Below are 22,405 nucleotides of genomic sequence, written 5' to 3'. Positions count from 1 at the left end.
GGTAGCAAATGTCGATTATGAAGGCTTTTTTTAAATAAGCACTTTTAGCTTTTTTAGGTATGAGCGACGGGGACAACCGGAGTAAATAGGCCGAACTTTCAATAATTTGGTCTTGTTATGATGTTTAACTTTCGTGAAATTATAGCTCCATGCTTTAGGGCATACATCTAAGACGTTACTTGTATACTTAAAGGGCTTGATAATAACAATGCTTCGATTAGATTCCCATGCGTGAGCTAAATTGTTGAAGTTGAAACGTCATATAAAAACGTAAAAAGGCCCGGATACCTGAAGATGAATACGTCGTCATTATTCTATCTAATAAATTTTGGAAAATTCACACGCTAACATAAAACTAGCTACCGTACCTAGTCAAAAACAAACGCCACGGTAAACTTTATAATTTCTTTATTTTTTGAATTGTTTGCTCTTTATATTTATTGCATTTGGTTATATTACTTCATCCAGCTAAATCTTCGCTATTGTCGCCGTCTGACAAACCGACCTAGATGCTTTTTGTGCACACGATCATCAGACGAGAGCGCAGACTATCGCCGAGAGAATATATTAGGAAAAATGCCCATAATCTTCTTACAGATAATTATCATCGTAATCAGCACTGTCAACTTATCAGTCTCTCTTGGAAGTTCGCTAACACTCTCCTATCCTGTCTGTGAATTTTTCAGCCCTCTTAACACACGTTTTTCGCACGTAGATTATACCTCTCTTCCGCTCTCCTCCTAATTATAATCACTATGCGATAGTTACATACAGCTTAGTCATCATAATCATCTTTGCCTGTACTCTTACTCTTTTTACACATTTGCAGCGTGTTCAGCATTAATATTACTATTTGACATAATTAACTTTCCCCTCCATTTTTCTCCACATTCATAGTTAAGACGAGCTTTTTTAAAGATAGACTATAAGCTATTTTTTGGTTTGTCTTTTTCTTTACTTATATTTAGTTTGCGCTTTTCGTCGCATATCCCGCAGAGATCGACGATTGTTATCAATCACTGGTGTACACATGTACACAAATATAAATAGTTATTATGTATATCATGGTTACCTTTATATACTTTCCCTGCTTTCCTGTTTTTGTGGTCGCACAATAATGACTCGAGAATAGTTTTCCTATTTCCTTGCCTGTTGTCATCGCTATTTCCAAGCAGATATCACAAAAAGGTGCATGTATCTCGTACGCGTTACGATACACGTGACAAATTGGTGCAGAAAGATTGATTTTCCTTTTTATTTTCAGTGGTCGAATATGAGGTGATTTCTTTCTAGTGTTGTGCTTGATAAATCAATTTGCGTCATCTCTTCGCCTGCCTTATCTCCAGATATCATTGTGAAGGGACTGCATAGTTACCTACAAATATCTGAATACTACTCTGTCCGCTGTCACTGAAAGCAATGTCTACAATCATTGCGCAAGCGCGATCTTCTTTAGCAGTACCCGTAACTACGTATGGTCTTGTCATTCCTATCAATATGTAACAATACGAGTTGGGAACACTCATTATTTGCAAGCGGTATAATTTGTTCTAAACCTTTAACCCCTTTTTGGCGTCAATTTGCTATACATGAATTGTGATTGTTCTTTTTATTACTATCACACCACGTGACGAATACCTTGGCCGTTTGACTGGCAGGTTTTTTTCGATCCCAACCAAGTGCCTCGAACAGGTTTCGCCAAAAGTGCAACTTAGAACGTACACATTTTCTTTCGCTTAGTTTGTTTCTCGATAATCATAGTTGTTATTTCGGCTTTTGTGTGTTTTCCTTTCGTATGTCAACTGTCCTCATGAGCCGCTTCAGCGTCTTCATCGAAGCAGAAGATCATGTGATATTAGCGATCAAACATGGCAATGTTCTCATGATAAGCTCAGAGCTGATTTCGGTGAAGGAGAAGCCATGGCAGAAAAGGAATTTACTGAAGACTGCTAGATACACTTAGTGCGACTATACGGAGTTTCTATAAAGAGCTGGGGCTGTATTTAATTTATTCTTATGCCTCGAAAAGGAAAATGGGGTTAAGCAAAACGTATTATTGCTTTTGCAGTCTTGAAATTGGCTTCACATATGTAAAGATTATATATATATATATATATATATATATATATAAACTATTGGCGTTTATATTCCTTCGTGATCTCCTTTGATAATGTTATCGTTGAATATGATTATTTTCCTTGCTGACCTGTCGTATGCTTTTATGTACATTAAGTTTGCCCATACATATATATATATATATGTAAAAGGGCAAAAAGCTTCTTACCGTAGCGACTGAACAAGCTTGCTGTGTCTCTCCGCATGTTGTGTTGTTGAAAGTCTGCCGCTGGTCTTGGTAAGTTGTACGTATATGAGTGTCCATGATATATTGCTTAGATCGCCCCGGCTTTCGACTGCATGATATCTCAACCAGACCGGTGATGTAAAGGAAATTTTACATCTTCGTCTTCCTCTAGTCGTTACAAAATATCAAATTAGTCTAAGTCATTTGCGGCCAGCCAACAGACATGTTGATGATGGGGATCGCAACAGTCAATGCCAAGCATATGCACTGTATAGACAATGGTACATTTCTTGTGTAGTCAATGGGGTATAACTTTACAGCAACGGTAATGCTCGTCGTCCCTAGTCGCGCTAGAGGGATGTGTGCGAACTATACAACCCAGGCAACACCTACTGTCCGGTACATTGTGGAACAATGGCTTCCGGCCAACAAAGTATTTGGACGACCATTATGAACTGTGAACTTAATGTGTTCCAAGGTAGCATCCAGTCAACTCTTCATATAAATGTAGCGATTCTGTAATATTCTTACGTTAAACACTTGACTAATGCTTGATATCGGCCGCGTCACTTGTGTGAGCGCGTTCTAAAAGCTTAAAGTGAGCCAGTCGATGGATGAGGTCGTGCAAGAATATAGGAAATGTACTCGATTCCAGCGGGGTTTGCGCTAAGTACAATTTCCATTTGCCGTTTGTATGTAGATGTGAGCATTGTGTGTGTTACGTTTTATGATTTTCAGCATAATTATATTTATGATTTATATCATCAATACCCTGCGCGACTATTCGATAAGCCTTCGAAAATCGCCTGACTTTGTTGTTGGCGTAGTTAACCCAACTGTGCCCACCTACACCAGCTGGGTTATTGGTGCATAAGAAATAATGAAAGCAATTTTCAAAAACAGATCGGACCGAAAACACAATTCTAACGCTTTGTCATACATTGGTGACGAATTCTAATCCATATAAGTCGACTGCATAGACAGCTTTTGTTTTCCAGCAAGAAGTAGCGAGGAAACTGCCGATGAAATGTTAGAGAAGCTGAGCAATAACGGGATGTAAAAGGCTCATGTGTTCGGCGCCTTTGATGGGTAATTTATTCAATGAATAATGATGAATCATCTCGGGAATTGACTCGAACGGTTTGCTGAACTGGCCCAGCACGAAACGGCCGTCAGACTTGTAAACAATTTTCATGTGCATGAACCCGCGAGTGCTCCTGAAAGATGCACAGTTTTCAAAAAGAATCGGCGGCAAAGATTATGTAAGAAATTATTTTTGTTAGAGTTAGCTTTGGGAAGAAACAGTACACACTACGCGTCTTATGGCCAAAAAGTCCAAAATGAAGGATCCATTTTGATTTAATTGATCATTTGATTGTAACTATATGGAACAGATGTAAAGAACTACTTATTAAATAAAAACAATAATTAAATAGGCTGACTTTATATGAACTTACTTGATAGACAGTGAGTAGTCCTGTTTGCTGCTCTCGCTAATACGAACAAGGTAGCTACCCTCCTTTTGACTGCGAAGTAGACATTCAGCATCCACCCGTGAAATAGCTCCATGGTACCATCCTTGACGAGCTAAGCCGAGTGCCGGGTCTACCGGCTCGCCTTGTGGTAGCGGGACAGAGCATCCAAAGTTGAAGGCCATATTACCTCGACTCCGTTTTGGTGACCCATTTAGATTTAGTGGAAGACTGGGTCGAGATGCGACAGAACTAGAATCTGAACCTTCAGATAGAAGATGTTAAGAGAAACCGCATGTTAATTAATTGGTTGTTGGTGCCATTTTGTCTACCTCATTCAGCAATTCAATACTTGTGCTCTACCTAAGAACAAATTTTTCGATGGAACATTTGCATTTTATGGTAAGGCCGAGAGACAGGTCGGTTCAAACGACTCGTGTACGCTATCTGCATGTTCAGTATTTAGGTGTATTCATGTACTTTCCTTCACGATAAGGTGTTTGCGTTATTTTATTATTATTTTTATTATGTTACTATGTATTGGTTTACTATTATTGAAGCTTCTATTCTATCCTGATATGTTATTCTTAGATTACTTCCTTACTATTATTCGATGGTAGCAGATCGTGAGGCCTTTCGACCGATTGCTTACTGCCCGTTCGATGGAGGTCGGCGGATCCCGACGATACGGAAGAGGCAGATCGGTGGGCTGGGACCCGTGGAGCCATGTTGGGAGAAGAATCGCCTCCACTTGGATTACAACTGCTAACTCCAACTGGCCCACTGAGTCCCGAAACGGCTGAACTCGCCGATGAAATTGAGCTCACCGATGACGTGCAAACCTTGCCTGACCTCTGAAGTGCTGAGGGTTGACCGCCTTTAGGTATGTCCCACGGGGAATCATAATCCTCTTCGGGACGATTATCACATGACGGATTTTGCTGCACCTATATGGGACAAAGGAAGATAGGGTTAAATCGTTGTATTGAACAAAGTTCACGTTTTTTGAGTAAACTGATACCAGTACGCATAAGCTAAACATAACCGCAACGGGCATTGGGAGCTTTACATTTACTGTGACTTATGATTACGTCCAACAACAATGTAATGGGAATCCTTTATGGCCAGCCATCCATCCATACATAGTTAAATGTTCTTCTTATAAGCATTACCGGCAAAGAATCACACATCAGCCCCGGAATGAATGTTTTTATAGCCGTACTTTACTTGCCTTATTATTAATATCCTTGACATCGCACGTAGGTAAAGGAAATGGCTGCCTCGAGCTTGTCCTCGGTGGCGTCTTATTACTGTTATCAACTGGAGGAAGGTTTTGGTAGGTCGTACCTTGCCGGGGATGACGCGGCGCTGGTACAGGTGGAGCGGCGGTAGTGGTCGAACTACTGCCCTGGAACTGCTCGCGTGACAAACATAAACGAAGACGCATCTCGCGTTACAAGTCGTCTAGTGTATACGCTGACAAATGTCAGCAAGGGCTTAACACACGGTACCTTAATAGTAGACTTTTTAGACGTATTTGAGAACTAAATCGCAGTATAATTACCTTCTAAATTGTGCTGGGCTTATTTATATATATACATATATTATTGAAAATGTTCGTCACATTGAGCAAAGTAAAAACGCATCGCTGTTCCCTTCTTGGTTCCATGGCAACGTTAGTAGGCCGTACCTGTTGCGGCGGCAGTACCGCGTTGGTCGATGACTGCTGTTGCTGGCGCAAAGGGTTTGCCGAGCTCAGCGGTATTCCCTGCTGGTGCGACGACGATGAAGGGGCTTTCCGTTGGGCGCGAGGTATGCCTGGAGGCAGATCCGTTTTCCGACCGCCATTTCCTCCGCCATGACTCGCACTCGTTGAATTTGCTCGCCGAACGTGCGGCGGTCTAGGGGGAGCTCCAACTCCCATAAGATCGTCGGCACCGTTTCGGACGTTTGCGGCCGCTGCGGCTAGTTTACCTGAAGAGACTAAAATACATGACAAAATAATACACGGTAAATAAAAAAAAAAACAGCAAAAAAGCACAATGTTCTTGAGGTGGCAGGCTCGTATAGTTCTCCGTGATGGCTTATTGAGTAATTTTAAGCTCACGTTGTGGTTTAGGTTCGAACCCGAACATAGACGCACTTCGTTTCGTGCTTGCAAGTTTAAAAGCGTTACCGGACGTAAATTCGACACATAAAAAAGGCTCGTATGGCTGTATTTGGTAATACGCAAATATGTAGCAAAAAATAAATGAAATAAACTTTAGTTTTTTTTTTATTACTATTGTGTAACCTGATTGTTTCGATTCTAATTGTGCAAAATATTGTGCCATTAAGGTGATATGGTTTAAGCGAAAGTTAGATCTGCTTTATCAAGCGGCATACGCAGCATTAAAGGTGCGCAATGCTTCGGTAACTTTCTAATAATTTTTTCTTAGCTGCAACAAAACGTATTCTGTTTTTATGACGAGCTTTCGTCAAAAGCTAATATTTTGCGTTAGCCGTTACGCAAGTCAACATACATCTTCAACTGAACATTAAGAAACGTGTCCATACATAAAGCGGCGATCTGCATAACAGGTGAGTGGACAAATCAACCAGATCAGTAGAGCAGGCCAAAATACCTTACGCAGTGGTGTCGCCGAAGGCTCTGCCTAAAAGCTGAATTGCTACTTAGACAATGGGCGACACTCGAAAAAGGAACGCCCTAAATAACAGCATTTCTATCTGCTTATCGCTTCTCATACACCGTTTGCTGAACTAATCAGTAAGCTATAATTGATAATATAACAGACTTATATGCGCCTGCTAATCATCAGCGCTTACAAAATATCGAAAGGGATCTCCGTAAACGAGCAGGTTCTTCGATCATAAGAACAGAGCAGGGAATAGAAATCACTGGCGTTGACAGCTTCGTCAGCCCTGCTACCGTGCAGGCTAGGGCCCTGTGTGATTTAGAAGACAAGCTACCAATGTACTGCCTGCAGCTATTGTGGGGGGACATGTACTAATAGGCTTGCCTTTATCAGCGATATCAGAGCAACGAGTACGATTCGAATGTAAAATACAGAAAAAATAATATTGTCTATAGCATGATATTACAGGCACACTTGAGTAAATATTTAGGCTCCATCACTGAGTATGTTGTCCTCTATGACGAACATGCTTACCCATGTTCAGGTAGAATATAATGCACAATTTACACAGCTGTCCACTCCATTTAGCCAACGGAGTCAATGTCAATACTTAAACACTGAAGAAGCGATAAATAGAATCTTCAGCGGATATAGCGATTAGTATATGCAACATGAAATATATGTCACATTTTACGAAACTGTCAATGAAACACTGAACGATAATGGATGCTACGGAAAATGAAGTGTAGAAACTTCCTACCGAGATTCATGGAGGCGTACGGCGTAGAGTACATATCCTCAAGACAGCCATCGCTGCCAGTGTGGGTACGGGAGTTTTTTAGCTCGGCGATGAGGTCCACTGGATCCTGGTACTCGTCGCATAATGTTACCTTGAAACACAAAGAAAAATAGCTAATATTGAATATGATGTAATTGTAGGAACCGCGTCTGTTGCTAGCGTCTCCTACCAAGTTGTTGATTGGAAGAACTGATCGCGTATCGTATTATAGATCTTTTTGACTATACACTTATTGTACTTGCCATGTCAGCCCAAGCAATAGTACGCCGTCAGAGACAAGATTACCGATGGTGTTCGAAAATTGGTCGATTAAAATGACAATCAGAAACCTACGAGCCTATGAACTCTTGAAACTTATAAACAACTGATAAATGAGCAATATTCCTGTAGACAGAATCCTATTCTATTGCAAAAAAAAACGTTTTCAAATACTTCATAATACGATCGAAACTTCTCTGGAGTAACCAGCTATCACCGAATATCCTTGAGGCAAGGGTCGTCGTTACGGCAAAATCTATGCTAGCAAGGGCCATTAGTCACTAGATAGAAATCTATATTTATTTGTCAAAATTAAGTACTCATAACGCAACATAATAACTAAAATCGACGCAATATAAGCATCACTGCAAGCAAACAAATAAAAATAAGGGTTTTTCGTTAGCCTTCAACCATATACAGAAAGGAGCAAATAGATTTTGATCCCAATTTGCGAAGGAGCAGGAAATAAAAGAGTCTTCCTAGATCATCGCTGGTCCTTCATAGAAGGAACGGGTTAATTCTAACAGCAAAGTCTTCAATACCTGGTTAAATTTTACTAATATTATTCCTTGCCACAGTTCCAGCTCTATCAAAACATACTCCATAGTGTAATACTAACGGCTTGTAACTATAAATGGCTAATTTTAATACTATGCAAAGGAAAATCGCAGTTGATGTTATTCTTACTATTAGTCCTATGACGTATGATGGATGTATCACTACTTTAAGTAAAAAAGCACGAGAAGTTGTTATTCAGTCATCGTTTTAAGGCTTGCTATGATACAGCAGTGGAAAATTATTGCTAGTCAAGCATACGCGGGTTATTCTTCAAGTAGGTCGGATTCAATTAGTTAGTCTGCCTACTTTTCACCTACCTGGAGGTCGTCCTGGCTGTGCTGAACACGTCCACTTTCCCCATGCCCCACGACGCCGCTACAAGCCCTGCCAATATTAGCCAGGTTACTTTCACTGTTGCATCTCGCTGGCTGTTGCGTAAAGGCCCCTGCAAACCGCGTCAGAGTATGACTCGGCTATGTTAGTCTATTTGCTCGAACAAGAATATTTACAATGATCTACTGTCTATGGTTACTTTCAGTAAGACGAACAGCCGTTATCGACTGTTCATCGATAGGACTATATCTAACGACTTCTGATCGAATTAAGCATTTCCACCCGCTTCATATATTCATATGATCCGACTTTCCTTTTCTTAGGTGTCATTTTAATCGGTTACAACTTGATCAGACAGCTGATGATATCTATGAGTACGCATTCCAGCTGTGGGTACCGTTGCTTTCTAATGACTGGGACATTGGTTCATACATATCGACGCTCTGTATACATCTGTGTGCTTTTCTCGCCCACGCGATCATTAGCGCTGCAGACAGAACAGGTCCTATCGCTATCCGTATGTCAATCACGATAGGAGGTTGGGAGGCATACGCCAGCAGCGACTTTTCTAAATACCGTCAGCAGGTCCCCAACCGCTGTCGTCACCGTAGATTCGCCTTCTAACCCCCGGCCACTTGCTCATGTTTTCTACCTTTTATCTTGGTTTCGTACAGTAGCATATCTTCGCATATGGTGTCCGACCCGCTTCTTGCTCGCGACGCCGTTATCGACGCACGGCGCGGTATAGCATGTTTGTGTTCTCGCGACACGAAGCCGCCCACGAGGTCACGAACTATTTACTGATTTAGTGGTCTCTACTTTTTAACATTAAGGTAAATCTTTTTCAGTGTTCGAATTCCAGGAATGCATTTGCTCTTGTTCCAGCAACATTCTTCTTCTCTGTGAACCAGCATATGTCAGCTCTGAATCGTTTTCGGCTTTTGGCGTCCGTATTTAAACCAGGCAGGTCCGATCGCCTGCCATATGTTACATTTATGATATCAGTAGGCGTTCGAAAGGTGTTGCGGCCTCTCATAGACCGATTGGCTCTCCCGCCACTACCTCTTCACTTGCTTCACCATGTACCGCTGCATGGGAAGTACAAACGCCACGGCAAATCGATCCGTGTTCCACCGTCTCATCGATGGTGTGTAGGGCTCATAAGGTGATGGTTTTACAGGCACCAATAAGACGCCATCTACACAACCTGATCAATTCGAAGCTTAGGCTTCCTTATACTTGGACTGCGCCCAAAAGTAACATGGCATGTATGCAGTCGATCCGTTCTAATATCATTCAATTTGTGTCACAGCTAGAACTCACATTCAGACGTACCAGAACGCAATTCAGCTCGGTTAGAGCCCTGTGGAAGCATGTTCCACCTCCAGATCACTCGGGAAATAATACTTGTAGTCTTTGATGCATATTGATAGGGTAGTCTTGAGGCATTAGATGGGGTGCACTTAACGATCTGGTCGTGAAGCTGCGCGGTTCGTTATCGCGCACACAATCTATTGTTCGGGTACCATTATAATTTTTCGTTTTATTTAGCGGTTTTAGAGAGCTATGTAGTGTCCGAAGTGCCAGACACTCTGCCATCGCCCCATCCGGATATGCCTAGGTCGGGCAGAATCGCATGAAAAACCCCACCATCTCCCTGCTGGAAACCAGCCTCCGCTATAGGTCGACAGAAACTTAGGCAGCGGGACGATAGAAATGTGGTGAAGTGTTGTCGGTGATCAATTAGACACACTGTATGCGTTTGCTATTTGCTTTTGACTATGTGCTTATTCTGACTCTGTTAGGAGGTGTATATTAACAGAAGCGCGAGAGGATGAGGTGCGGGAGCAAATCGAGCTCGGTCGAGCGGAATACAAACCGTACATTCACGAACACGTTTCGGAGATTTTATTTTATCCAAACTTTCGTCCTTGGCTGTGACTTTCTCAACGAGGGAATGCCTAACAGAAAACGACATTTGGGCGTTCAATTAAACATAATGATCGTGTAACGAAGGAAGCTTGATATTTTATATGTGTGATTACTTTTTACATAATCTAAGTTTAAGGATTATGATTTGAATAAAACGAAACAAGTACTATACTCTTAGTTTGCTTCATTATTACCACGTGAAGAGCAACTCTGCCACGGTCTTCTATGATTCATTACAACGCATCACTAGGGCTGACAATCGGCTCACTGTTCACTGTGACAGTATAAGAGGCTGGTCACTGACTGCCAGAGTCGCGCTATCGCAGAGACTGCAGTCCGACATGCGACTAACACGCACACGCTCAGGTAACGATGTGGGGGTCGGAGATCAATCAGTCAATGCAGACGCCAAATGGCTGCATCACCAAGTCAGAGCCAAGCGGGTTCGACCGTAAGACCGTTTTTTACTATTATTATTTATTTGCGATATGCTGCAGAAGCACATATTGCGACATCAACACCACGGTAGCAGTAGCTAAATCCTAATAGTAGAGGTACATTTTCCAAATTTTGGACGTGTATTTTCAGAGGAAAACAAATTATTATGGACGTTTCGTTCATTCGATGACTCTACTGTCGTCAAACTGTTCACCCTATTTCGTCGAAGTGATTCGTGAGCAAATTTAGGCTTATTGGTCATTCCTCCGCCTCGTGCGTTTGTAGCAGTATTGTTGCAATGATCTGTTAGCGTTTTGGGTATTGTTAGTTCTTCTAGATAGCATAACATGGAAATCCTATCAAGCACTGTCCTACTTCATGTAGAGTTCCCGATCCCAATAGATAATATCTTCAAGTATTTCTTGATTTGAAAGCAACAATTGCCTATGTGCAACGAAAAAATCCTGTAAAGTGAGTTCTTGTAAACTCCTCTATTCTATATATGAAGGTTTGGTTATTCTATGTTAGCGTGGCACTAAAAACGTTTACAGAAGGCTCTCTTTAGATAAAAATCAGTCTTCAATAAAATTAATGATTTCTTGTTACTTTGTTCCTGTTCATTATTTAGAGACTAAAGTCAACTTTCTTCAAAGCATTTTTATCCTGTGGGTTCAGCTATTAGGAGCTAGACCTCAGTGGCACACCATCTGTCACCTTCGACCGATAACTGGCAGGATCCATCTATTGCCATATGTACGACGCACTAATATCAACTCATTACAGTCCTGAAATCGCTATCTTACGCGCTACACAAGTGAGGTTTGTTTGCCGGTCTGAAATAATTCCTGTGGCACTTTTTGCCTTAAGCTGCCCCATATCTCTCGTGAAAAGTTAGCTTTCTCGGTGACTGTCTTTCTCTATTTGTTTCGCCTCCACTGTCCACGATAGGCGGTGCACATTCAACGGATGGGTGACCACGCTCGTCACTTGTAGTCGTCGGAGCTTCAGAACTCATCCGCTCGATTATTAGCTTGTGTACGCGTGCCGCCGTCATATGGGTCGCCGCCACCCTATGAATGCCCCCCATCCCCGTTGGATTCGGCTATAGCCATCGTCGTCTATGGTATACAGTCACTTCGACCTCTGAAGTTCCGCAACACCTTCTTTGGAGATTGTTAGTTCTAGGAACAGTCACCACACCAGAAGGGGTAGACTCCCACAGCTATGAGTGTTCCTGAAAACGTCTCTGTTCAAGCGAAACGCCTAAATAGTCCCGTGACGGCTGGTGGATACTTAGAGGTAGTCTAGGAAAAAATCTTCACAGCACGCAAACGTAAATATGCGCAAAAACTGAATCGTCGCAAATAAATATGGTCAAAAATATAGGCTCTTCTTACAACACCAAGCATTATTTGCAACAAAAAACCGTAATCAGCAGTGACAGCACCAGTTAGATGGGACCACTAATATAAGGCACACGAGAGACTTTTTCTACTATTGATATTAACATTAATTAGGACATATCTCTCGTTTTTCATTCAGTGGTAAATGCATGACTCTCCTTGGGTTAAATATACATGATATGTTATTCGCTTCAATATGGACTCGAATTAGCCTTTTGCCATTAAGCATACGCTGATATAGTCAATAGTACTTCACCACCAATGGAGAATGACTTTAGCCTGAAAACTCAACTACAGATTACACCAACTGTAACCCGTACAGCACAACAGCAGCTCTTAAATTGTTCCAATGTGTCAACTAAGCAAACAAAAGCAACTTCTTATTATTTATCTTCTATTTATGAAAGCGTGTGCGTACCGCAGTCGTTCCCGACCGCCCAGGCCGGTGATGCGCGCACGGTCAAATAGCACGTCGTTCACCACTTCGACCGTACAGACCGATAATTGACTGGCGGAATCATGCTATCGCAAAGACTACGGTCCGACATGCGACAAACGCGCACACACGCATACATTCATAGGTGATAATACAAGGATCGAACGTCGACCAGTTAAGCAGGCACCATATGGCCGGCGTCATCAGGCCACGAGCCGGTAAGAGAACGATTTCCATCCGCCCCTTTTTTCGGGTAGATCAGAGAAACAGGAACAAAAGATATCTATTGATCGAACTGCCTAATACTGTCGCGTATAGCCACACGAAGGTACACATGTGCGCTTCAAAACAGATGAACGAAGCCTTCTGCAACAGTCGTATATGGTACACGTCGCTCACAGTGATCTCTCCTAATAGGTTCAATGAGGTACCACAAAAACGTACATTCGTATAGTCGACGACGACGATAACTACAACTACATATATAATGTAGTTCGATTGAAGTTTCGGAGAAGCATTTTCAAGAGGAAACGCATCTTCCTTAGAAACTCAAATCATAAGAACATGTGTTTGGAACGTGTGCCATGAGCACAGTTTGAGTTATAAGGGAAATTAAAAAAAGCAACTAGAACGGCCCCGAATCGACAGTCCTCATCGGTTGACTGACTTGATCAATATGATGAAGTAAGGGTTACAGATAAAAGGCGCCGGCCGTGCTAATCAACTGTTCTATGTAAGACTACGGAACACAATTGGCATACCGTGGAGCATTCCGCAGAGGCTCTCGTGGATTCTGGTCCCTCTGTGAAGCGTCAATGCTGGGAGTCGGGGTCACGAACATGCCGTGCATCGTAAAAGTATCCGAAGCTCTGCTGACTTTTATTCAAACATAGACAGCTGGAATCGCTCGTGCAAGTAAGTATATATAGCATATTTCCATAATAGCTAATACATATGTTTTAAACTGGCATAGTGTCGTCTTGGGAGAACTGGAAATACGGTTCAACACGTCACCGTCTCCAGTTATGAATTTTACTGGGACAGGACGAAATTGAAATATTTTGGCGAAACTCAACGGCCTACTAACTAAGCATGGTTCGCCAAGCGACAAATACTAAATCACGAGAAAGGCTGTACAACTTAATATAGTTGAAACGTTTTTTCATCGACACGTCGTCCCATTTCACCTCGTTTTTGCAGCCTTCCTGGTGGCGGTGGCGGTCTTAACCAAAATAGTTTCTTGAAAAACGTCCCAAACATTACCGATGATTCCCTGGTAGAGTTATTCTCCTAATTTATGCAGTGGTGAAAGACTATTATTGCACATACAGACTGCGCCATTTCTCTCTTCAGCTTATTTTAATAAACGATCTAGATGACAGCTCAACCAGTCACCCACTCGGTCACGATTGGAATCTGACTGATCTTTGTATTCGAGGAACCTATAAAGAGTTATCACCTGGCGCCGTTTCAAATATTCTCCATATATGCTAGTGTCCTAAATGAACGCTTCCCCCATTGTAGTTTCAAGCTTCCAGACCGTTAATATTGTTTGTGAACTTCGTGCTACGGACAAATGACGTCGAGATCCAGTTGGTCAATCAAGACTGTTGCCGTCGTTTTTTGCGCTAAATATTAATCAAAAATGGTAGCTAATAAGTGTTCCAGTAATAGGCAGATCATAATGGTTGCTCATAGAACACTTTTTTTTTTTGCTGAAGGATCATTCCACCCGCACGCATTGTTTGGTTAACAATGGACAGCGTCCGCCGCTTTGCGTTCGTCGTGCTAGCACTGACGGTATCCACGCGGCCCGTGTTTTTCGATAGGACCAATATCTTTCCGTGTCATCACGTTAGCCAGTTGCGATAAGGCCAGGTCCTCAGGCTCGTCCCATAGTTTGCGCAGCACCCGCTTCCCGTAGCGGCCATTTGCTGATCAACTAACAAATCGACTATTCATCATCGGCGTAGCGCAACGTTTCTTAGTAGATAATAATTTGTGAAGTTGTGAGTCGTCTAAATGGACGCTGAAAAAATCGAATCCTCTATTGTTGCATTGGCTGTTACGTATCGTTAGAGCACATAAATCAATGAGTGTTATTATTATAGGGCGACTGATTGTAGTCCACTGGTCCTCTCTGAGTGCTTTCTAAATACAGCCGCCAATATATGGAGCACAGTATCTTCGGTCTATGCGCCTCATAATCTGCACTCGAATCTATGCGAGTACCAGTTTTTCATTCGTTTTATCGCATACGACCTATTTTTTATCATTATCAAATTTGACGCTAGGCAAATTGCACTTCTGGTTTACCGGTTAGCATTGTCTAATGCTGTAGTATCGCCTGGGTCTTTGGAGTGACAAAATCGGCTGAACATCTTGTTTAGCCCGAATCGAATGAATTTTTCCACTAGTCATGACTGCCCGAACAGATTCAATCAGCGGCCATCTTATATACTTCACAAGGTGGTTTCCCAGTATCGTGAAGCGGTCGGTTTCTTTATGCATTGTGTTCTATAGTGCTAGAGAAAAGGCCCCTCCCTACCCTTTTAATCGATCACAAAAATGACGTTTCCAATAGTATATGATCATATGGCAGTATCACGGCCGCCAGTGTCATCTAGGACACACACATTGTCTTCAGCTGTGAAATGGAGGTGCTCCACGAGCACTTCTTGGCGTATGTCTTGGTACGCATTAACACGTGCATATCGTTCTGAATCAGAACCACCGTTTACAGCAAGAAAAGTAGCAAAAATACAAACGCTTCTTTCCACGTTAGCAAAAGTTTCCTGGGTACAGATCGCTGTCCATCGATGTTGACTGAAAAGTGTCAAATATAGGTGCGTAGTGGAAAAGTTGAAAAAAAAAGGTAAGTCATTATTGATCCCCACTGTTACAGCAGATGGTAGTGCCCGTATCATGAAGCTCAAGTGACGATGACAACAACAACAGTAACATGATGCAGAAGCTGTTGCCCTTGTTTTTGTATTCATGGGGTCATCGCCAGCATCAGCTGGTGCAACTGCCCAGGAACTATCAGTCACCGCCCGAGAGGCATTCTACAACTCTTTCGTACTTATGGGATGTCTGCGTCGATCAGGAGCGCCTGTTTTGTGCTTTGTCTTCCCCGTCTTTCAATCGCTCCTGACTCAAATTCAAACGTAACGCAATCGATTCTCGCGAATCTCACGTAAATTTTCTATTACTATCCATATCGCTGGTACTATTACTGCTTTTGCTGCAGGTACACTTCTGTCACAACTACTGACTGTCCTAGATTCTGTAAGGACTCACCATCTCGATTAGCGTGTTAGTGATATTGAAATGACAGCAAAGACTCCATAGGTCGGACCGTGGAAGGCATTTTATAAATGAGCCGTATCGCGTGAAATCGTCGTTGGATCTGTTGGCCATCGCAACAATGCAACACGGTGTATTGGCTCACAAAAATAAAAAAGAGCTGTCGATCCGGTTACGGCGCGCTGGTGATAGAAAAAGCTTCCAAGCTCTTTCGCTATAAATATCGTTTTTGGACACTCCTGAATAGCAGTACCATGTGCTTCTTCAACTGATGCGGCAGAATTCTAATAGTTTAAACCACACCACCAGGTGCTAACGTCGATACTTGCCGTTCTGCAAAAGCTAATCATCACCCTAAGTCCTTCGCTGTCGTTGACATTTTTGTTTTACTCCGTTTAGTTCGCTTTGTTCATACCCCACATCGAATCTACAGGTAAACGATATTCAGCCACCGAAGGCGAACTGTGCAAGATTATGTGCCTTCAAGCTACTTGGCTCTCACACCCTCATTTGGTCTTTGAGGCAAGCCGCATCAAGCTTACTTGGCACCACAACCAAGTTAGTAAAATCAATCCGCCGCTGCTTGTTGTAAATCGCAGCTGTTTTCGTTTGACTCTGGGTGACACCTCTGAAACCATCACAGCTATCGTGGGCCGTCGTAAAGGCAGCAGGAACAAGAAAAATTGCTAAAAAATCGAGGATCATTCCAACACCAAGGTAAGCCGGAGAGGTAAGACCTAATGTCGGCAGGAAGCCCCGTTCAGCCCCCAGCTACGACTGTCATTAACTAACTGTCTCCTACTTAGTTGTCGCCAACTTACGCAGCAACACAAAAGAACTCACATCTATTTTTTTGTCGAAGTAATCGCTAGACAAAGTGCACCGTTGCATGCATAATTTACTACGAGCGAGTACCGCGGGCCCTTCACACGGTGTTTGTCACCTTACATGTAATCTTGGCAGTTTCATTCGAAACCACTTCATGTAACCTCATGAGGATCGTCACTACAGCGAGCAGATTACCCGCTATCTTACCAATCGCATTACAGCTACAGTCCTGCCAACACTCAATATTCCAAACGTTAGAACGTGGCCACGCTTCTCGAATCATAAGAACAAAGGGCCAGAAACGAAACCTCTAACTGGGCCTTTAACAGACAAATGAGTGTGACGCTACAGGAACGACCCAAATGGGACAGGTAAAAGCATGCTATGGCAGTCTAATACATACGAATGCATACACGAAGGTAATTATCTAGTTGAATATTGTAGATGGGTTACTCTATCATCAGCCAAGATTATGGTGCCACTGTTTCTGTTGTTGTTGTTATTTTCTCTGCCGGAATCGGCGTGGCAATCCGACTGCTTTGCCTGGCACAGCTCCTTCAAATTGGCCCAGCTAAAGGTAGAATCAACGTTGGAAGAAATGAAAAAACTGTTAAAGACTCTCTTGTTGCAATTTCCACTTCTGTTCAGCACTTTTGACTTCATCGCGTCGCTGTCGTTATCAGTCTCCTTCCTGCCTTCTTTTTGGTGTCTTTACTGGCGTGCTTCTGCTAGTGTCATTGCAGGCGTCGCTACCGCTGCTGTCGCCGCAGCCAAACCGCTCGTCCGGCAACGATGAGGTCTCGGGCGACGAAGGTCTTCAACGATGTTGAATTATCAGGGACCGAGGCATCGCTAGAGGACAAGCGGCGACTAATAAGCCTTGGCAGCAATAGAAGATCAGACGAAAAAATGCACCACGACTACGGCAAGAGGAGGCGGCGAAACGGTTTGAAAAATCATTCATAACACGGCGTCATCTTCTGCGCCTACAGCTAGTGTCTTCTTTGACTGCCACCGTTTTGTCTAACAGAAATCGAACACATGTAAGGACAGAAAAGAAACAGGGCAGGACAAAAGCTATCTAGTTGCACCGTTATTTGCGGCTCGAGCGGCCCGAAAGCCGAGTCAAGCCCTTCTCGTTGTAGAGAACTGCCGCTCCGTTGTATAACAATTAAATATTATACAGTAGAACATTTATATCGCAATATATATATAACCTGTTGCCTAGTTCTCCTGTTCCTGTCGACTAGAAGCCGATCAAACGTCAGACGGCGAACTATCTCCGTCGTCACTGCCATCGGGATGAGCAGCGTCTGTCCGACTAGAGGTAGAACTATGGTCCAACTCGAACTTTGTTGCTGAGTCAGGGAGCCGCTAGGGATCATTGTCAGGAATCATTAGGATTGTAATCGCAGCCGTCATCGTGATCACAGCAGCACGGTTAGCAAAAGTACCCACAGTCTGGTTGTGAATGATTATAAATAATACGTCGACCAGTTGACGGGCCAAAAGGCCGACCAGCCAATTAACACGTCCGAAAGACAGAGAGGCAGAAAGTCACGATAGGCCATTACCGGTCCAAAACTAAGAAACCAAAAATGGTGACAATATTCGTTTAGAGCACAGGATAAAGGGGCAAACCACCGTTACACAAGGTAGTCAAAAATCTGCGAGAACACAGAACTAACTAACTAACAGACGGTAGTTAGATGCCAACGTCCAATAACATAGAATGAGAATAACTGTTTCGATAAAGAAAGTATTCCCAATTCGGAAGCAGAACAGTGCAATCACGAAAAAAAAAACTCACCGCTGTTATTTTCGGCGGCCAACGTCGCCGATGCCGCTATCGCTTCCTTTTAGCTTCCTAGACGGATAATGTCAATGGTAGTGTGATAGTCGACTTGTGATCATCGTTGATCTGCGTGCGACATGGTACATCAACGGGGTACCTTGCATTTGTTTAACCTAGTATATATTTCGTGGTAGACACAAGATGCGATACTATATGTGCATCTATAAAAGTCTGTCAAATCTGATCATTATCTAAGATGTCAGTATTACGCCGCGTCGAACTTCCTTGCTGTTCCTGCTGCAGTATTGTGATGATGCAGATTTTTGTCACGTTGGTAAATCACGCAATCTACATCCGTGTTTCGTACAAATAAAAAAAGACTCGGGCAGGGCCGAATGAAACCTGTAGTTTTACTTGGTAGATAAGTAGACAGATCGACATCCAGCACAAAAGGGGGACGAGGTGTGAGCAAGGTAATGGGAGCGCAACCTCAATAAGACGCCTAAAAATACAAACGCGAACAATATTTTAGGAATTTCTACAAAAAGATGGCGTCCGCCTTCTAAGTGATAACGTTTAAATCCGACTTGAAAATGAGATTCAGACCCTTGTATTTCCGTCACTTACCGCACAATTACGACAGTGACGAAGCCCGCCATTGCCACATTGTAGGTGTTAACGGAACAGTGCGGTGGATCAGTGCCAGTAAGCCTAAGAGATTCGCCCGCTGCTTTCGCGCATACATATACATTCTGTATGGAAGGCTAGCGATTTCCCTGCCGCAGTCTATCGTATTATATTGGTATTAGTATTATATGATGGACCGCAGTTAGTATCTTTATTAATTGAAAATGTCGTTTAACTATCGCAAGTGCACTGCCCCTTTATGATGAAGGCATATGAAGAGACGCCGACTCTACGTAAAACACTTATACGTACAGGGTTGATACTGCACAGACAAGTAAACTACGGAAGCTCACCTAACCATAATGAAATACAACTATAATAGATTGTAGCTATCGCAGAAGCACACAGGCGCCCACATACGAAAGAACATGCACGCGCACGCATTAAACGAACATAACACAGCCTAAATTCCGTTAACTCATCAGTACGTCTAGATGGAGCGATAGCACTGATTTCACATAGTTTCGCTTATAAGGCTCATCCTTTAACAAAAAAAACTGGTCGTGGCGAAACAAAGATTGTGGGCTTGGGGAAATTATGCAAGCATGGAGTAGAAGGGGAATACTTAAAGGTAAAAACGCCAGTGACAAAAAAATTGAAAGCCCTGCTTTCCTCTTCGTTTGTTTCTGCTATTTTTCAAGGCGAAGCGTGTAACTAAGCGTTGCAGTTGCCGGTAGCACTGAAGAACGCGATGAATTTGTCGAGTCGGAAATGTGCAATTACGAACTGTGAATGCAGTAAATAGATTTACATGATCAATACCTGACATGACGCCGCTCAATTCGATTGAGTGACAAGGTGAAGCGCCAAACAATCGGCTGGTCCTTACGACCCGATACAGGTAACAGTAGCATCAAAGAATAAATCTGGTGAACATTTAAAGTGGACCGATTCAGGTAAAGATTGATAATGTCAAATTAATTAAACAGCGTCGGACAGTTCAGTGAACTAAATAGCAAAAACAAAACATAATTCACGTCCGTAAAAGTTATGAGTAGAAAAGGAAGAGATAAGACAAATGTCATCGAAAAATTACATGTATAGATCTCTTTTTTTTTGGCTCGAAAGCTGTAAATAAGATGTTTACTTAACAGCTACAAGAAATTTACAAATGTCGACCAAAAGTCTGCGTCGATGTAGTAGTAGACCCAAGATCGCTGTGGACGCGCTTCCAAATCGGCACATTCGACTTGTGTTTTCCATCATAGCCGCTGTCATGTAAAGGAATACCCCGATAAGACAACGAGTTGCAGCAGGGACAAGATACGCTCAAATCGGATCGCCTGCTTACACACAAGTAAATGCATGAAGTCGTAGCTGATCGTTGCTACTTTTCCACGCACTTTGCAGTTAGGACGCGGTGCTATGTCGTTGTCATTCATGTCAGCTATATCAACGAGGCAGATTTGCATTTCGATCTTTTCAAAACGGACGCAGCATTCAATCACCTTTATCGTTGTTTAACTATTTAGCCTAGTGTAGCCTATAAGGACGCATGGTAAAAAGGACATGAGCTTTTTTCTTCAGTGGTTCTTCTATCATTCGTGAGTTAATATTGCGAAAGGCAAGCTTGTTGAAAAATCATAAATGTATTTTCTTTGCGAGCGACTGTACTAGGAGAGCAGCATATTCGTACGTATGTGTGGTAAATAACTTTCTATTCAAATATTTATATTACGTGGTCATACCAGTTGGAAAAGCAAATGGCCGTCTCTGCATAGATATAGCCGCAAACTTCCTGCTTATTTTTTGGGGTCATATTCATAAATGAATAAAGAACCCGGGTCTAGATTTAGATGAGTGTACGGTGAGGTTACTCTATACAGCTTTTGAGCAGCTATGAAGAGATTTTCACAGAGCCTCAGGGCGTATGTTACAGTAACATATTTTGATTTCCTTATTTCTAATTGAGCTCACGATCGTATTTTATATTGATCGCTTGAGACGTTGTTTAACTGCGCAAACATGCAAATCAAGTAAGGCTTATATGCTACATTAAGAAACATTAGGTTTAATCAACATCGTCGCCTCTAACTGGTGATGTCCAACGTCGTCCAGAAGCACAAACCGGACGTTTGCACGTTACGTTCACCAAGTTCATTATCCGAACAGAACATACATGGTTTCTACTAAACGAGAAACTTACCTATAGCTGGTAATTAAAATGCTATGCTACTACATATGAGTATTGGAATAGAACAGATCAAATCACGAAATTCTACATCACCGAAATGTAGAAGTTTAATTTCATTAAAAGTTTAAGTGTTCATTTTCGTGTCGATCTTCGATTCGTATTCGTATTCCTTTTTTTACCCTCCATTCGCTAACAGGTCTGGCTGAGCACGTGGTTGGTTACCACTTTCCCGTTGCGCCGGGCCTATAGTGTAGTCTCTCCTTAAACGGTAAGGGCCTAACCCGCTCGATATGCGCTAAACGGCCGACTGAAGAGGCAGTCGACTCAAACTAGTCGCGGGATCATTCAACTGCCTCACCCCATGAATACCTATGTAGCTGCCTTAAGATTGCCGACAACAGTAGTAACGAACCTATAGGAAGCACGAGTTAACAGGCGTAGCCCTTCATTGGCAATGCACGGTCTGGTATCGTCTCGTAGATCGCATGTTGTTGTGCCATGTTCATGTGCCGATGATTCGACACCTGGCCAGCCATATCGGCCGTGCACGGCCGCATTCGAGGACACTGACATCGCCGAAGCGGTATTGATGGCAAAGGAAAGCTGACAGGCGTAACAACTTCAATGGTTGAACTCAAAATTTGTTGAGCTATACGCATGGGGACGAACGAACAAATTGCAATGTATCGGTCGACCAAACTCCAGTCTGGTTACCTCCACAGCCGAGTGGCTAGCGAACACATATGAATCGAAAGATCTGCTCACTCCGTGTTCGATAGCTGTCTCTCTAAAATTAGAAGAAAAGGCAGATACTACGGAAACGCCAGGCGCTAAGGATGCGCTTGTTTCGGGTGTTCTAATGATGCACAAGTTTATTATCAGTACAGCTGGATCGTCGAGGTGACAGGGGAACGAATAGAGAAGCAGGCCGGCAAGTACGTAGCGTAGTCTCTACATCCTTAGCACACCGATGATGCACCTAGCTGGTAAAGGCTCCAAGGCCAATAGGCGGCACAACTCTGTAATTTCGAGAAGAACAGCTTGCGAACGGGGACGAAAAAAGAGCAAAAGACAATGGTTATATTTTT

At 42.7% G+C, this 22,405-nt stretch overlaps 1 protein-coding gene across 3 annotated transcripts in view; it reads right to left on the bottom strand.

Moving 5' to 3' along the window:
* Window positions 1-391: 391 nt before the first annotated feature.
* hwt (SH2 domain-containing adapter heavyweight) overlaps window positions 392-22,405 on the bottom strand; it is a 106,462-nt gene continuing 84,448 nt past the window's right edge. For 2 of the 3 annotated variants that reach the window (XM_022838415.2, XM_022838413.2), the window contains exons 2-8: window positions 8,343-8,470; window positions 7,171-7,300; window positions 5,465-5,757; window positions 5,006-5,188; window positions 4,379-4,721; window positions 3,760-4,039; window positions 392-3,519 (exon numbers count right to left, since the gene is read on the bottom strand). In XM_022838415.2, coding sequence (XP_022694150.1) covers window positions 3,333-3,519; window positions 3,760-4,039; window positions 4,379-4,721; window positions 5,006-5,188; window positions 5,465-5,757; window positions 7,171-7,300; window positions 8,343-8,470 — 1,544 coding nt within the window. In that variant the 3' untranslated portion in view covers window positions 392-3,332. The remainder of the gene's footprint in view (window positions 3,520-3,759; window positions 4,040-4,378; window positions 4,722-5,005; window positions 5,189-5,464; window positions 5,758-7,170; window positions 7,301-8,342; window positions 8,471-22,405) is intronic. The other variant, XM_022838414.2, reaches the window with a different exon arrangement.

The sequence above is a fragment of the Varroa jacobsoni genome, unplaced genomic scaffold (genome assembly GCF_002532875.2).
Source record: "Varroa jacobsoni isolate VJ856 unplaced genomic scaffold, vjacob_1.0 scaffold_761, whole genome shotgun sequence".
Classification (NCBI taxonomy): domain Eukaryota; kingdom Metazoa; phylum Arthropoda; class Arachnida; order Mesostigmata; family Varroidae; genus Varroa; species Varroa jacobsoni.
This window is presented reverse-complemented; position numbering and strand designations above follow the sequence as displayed.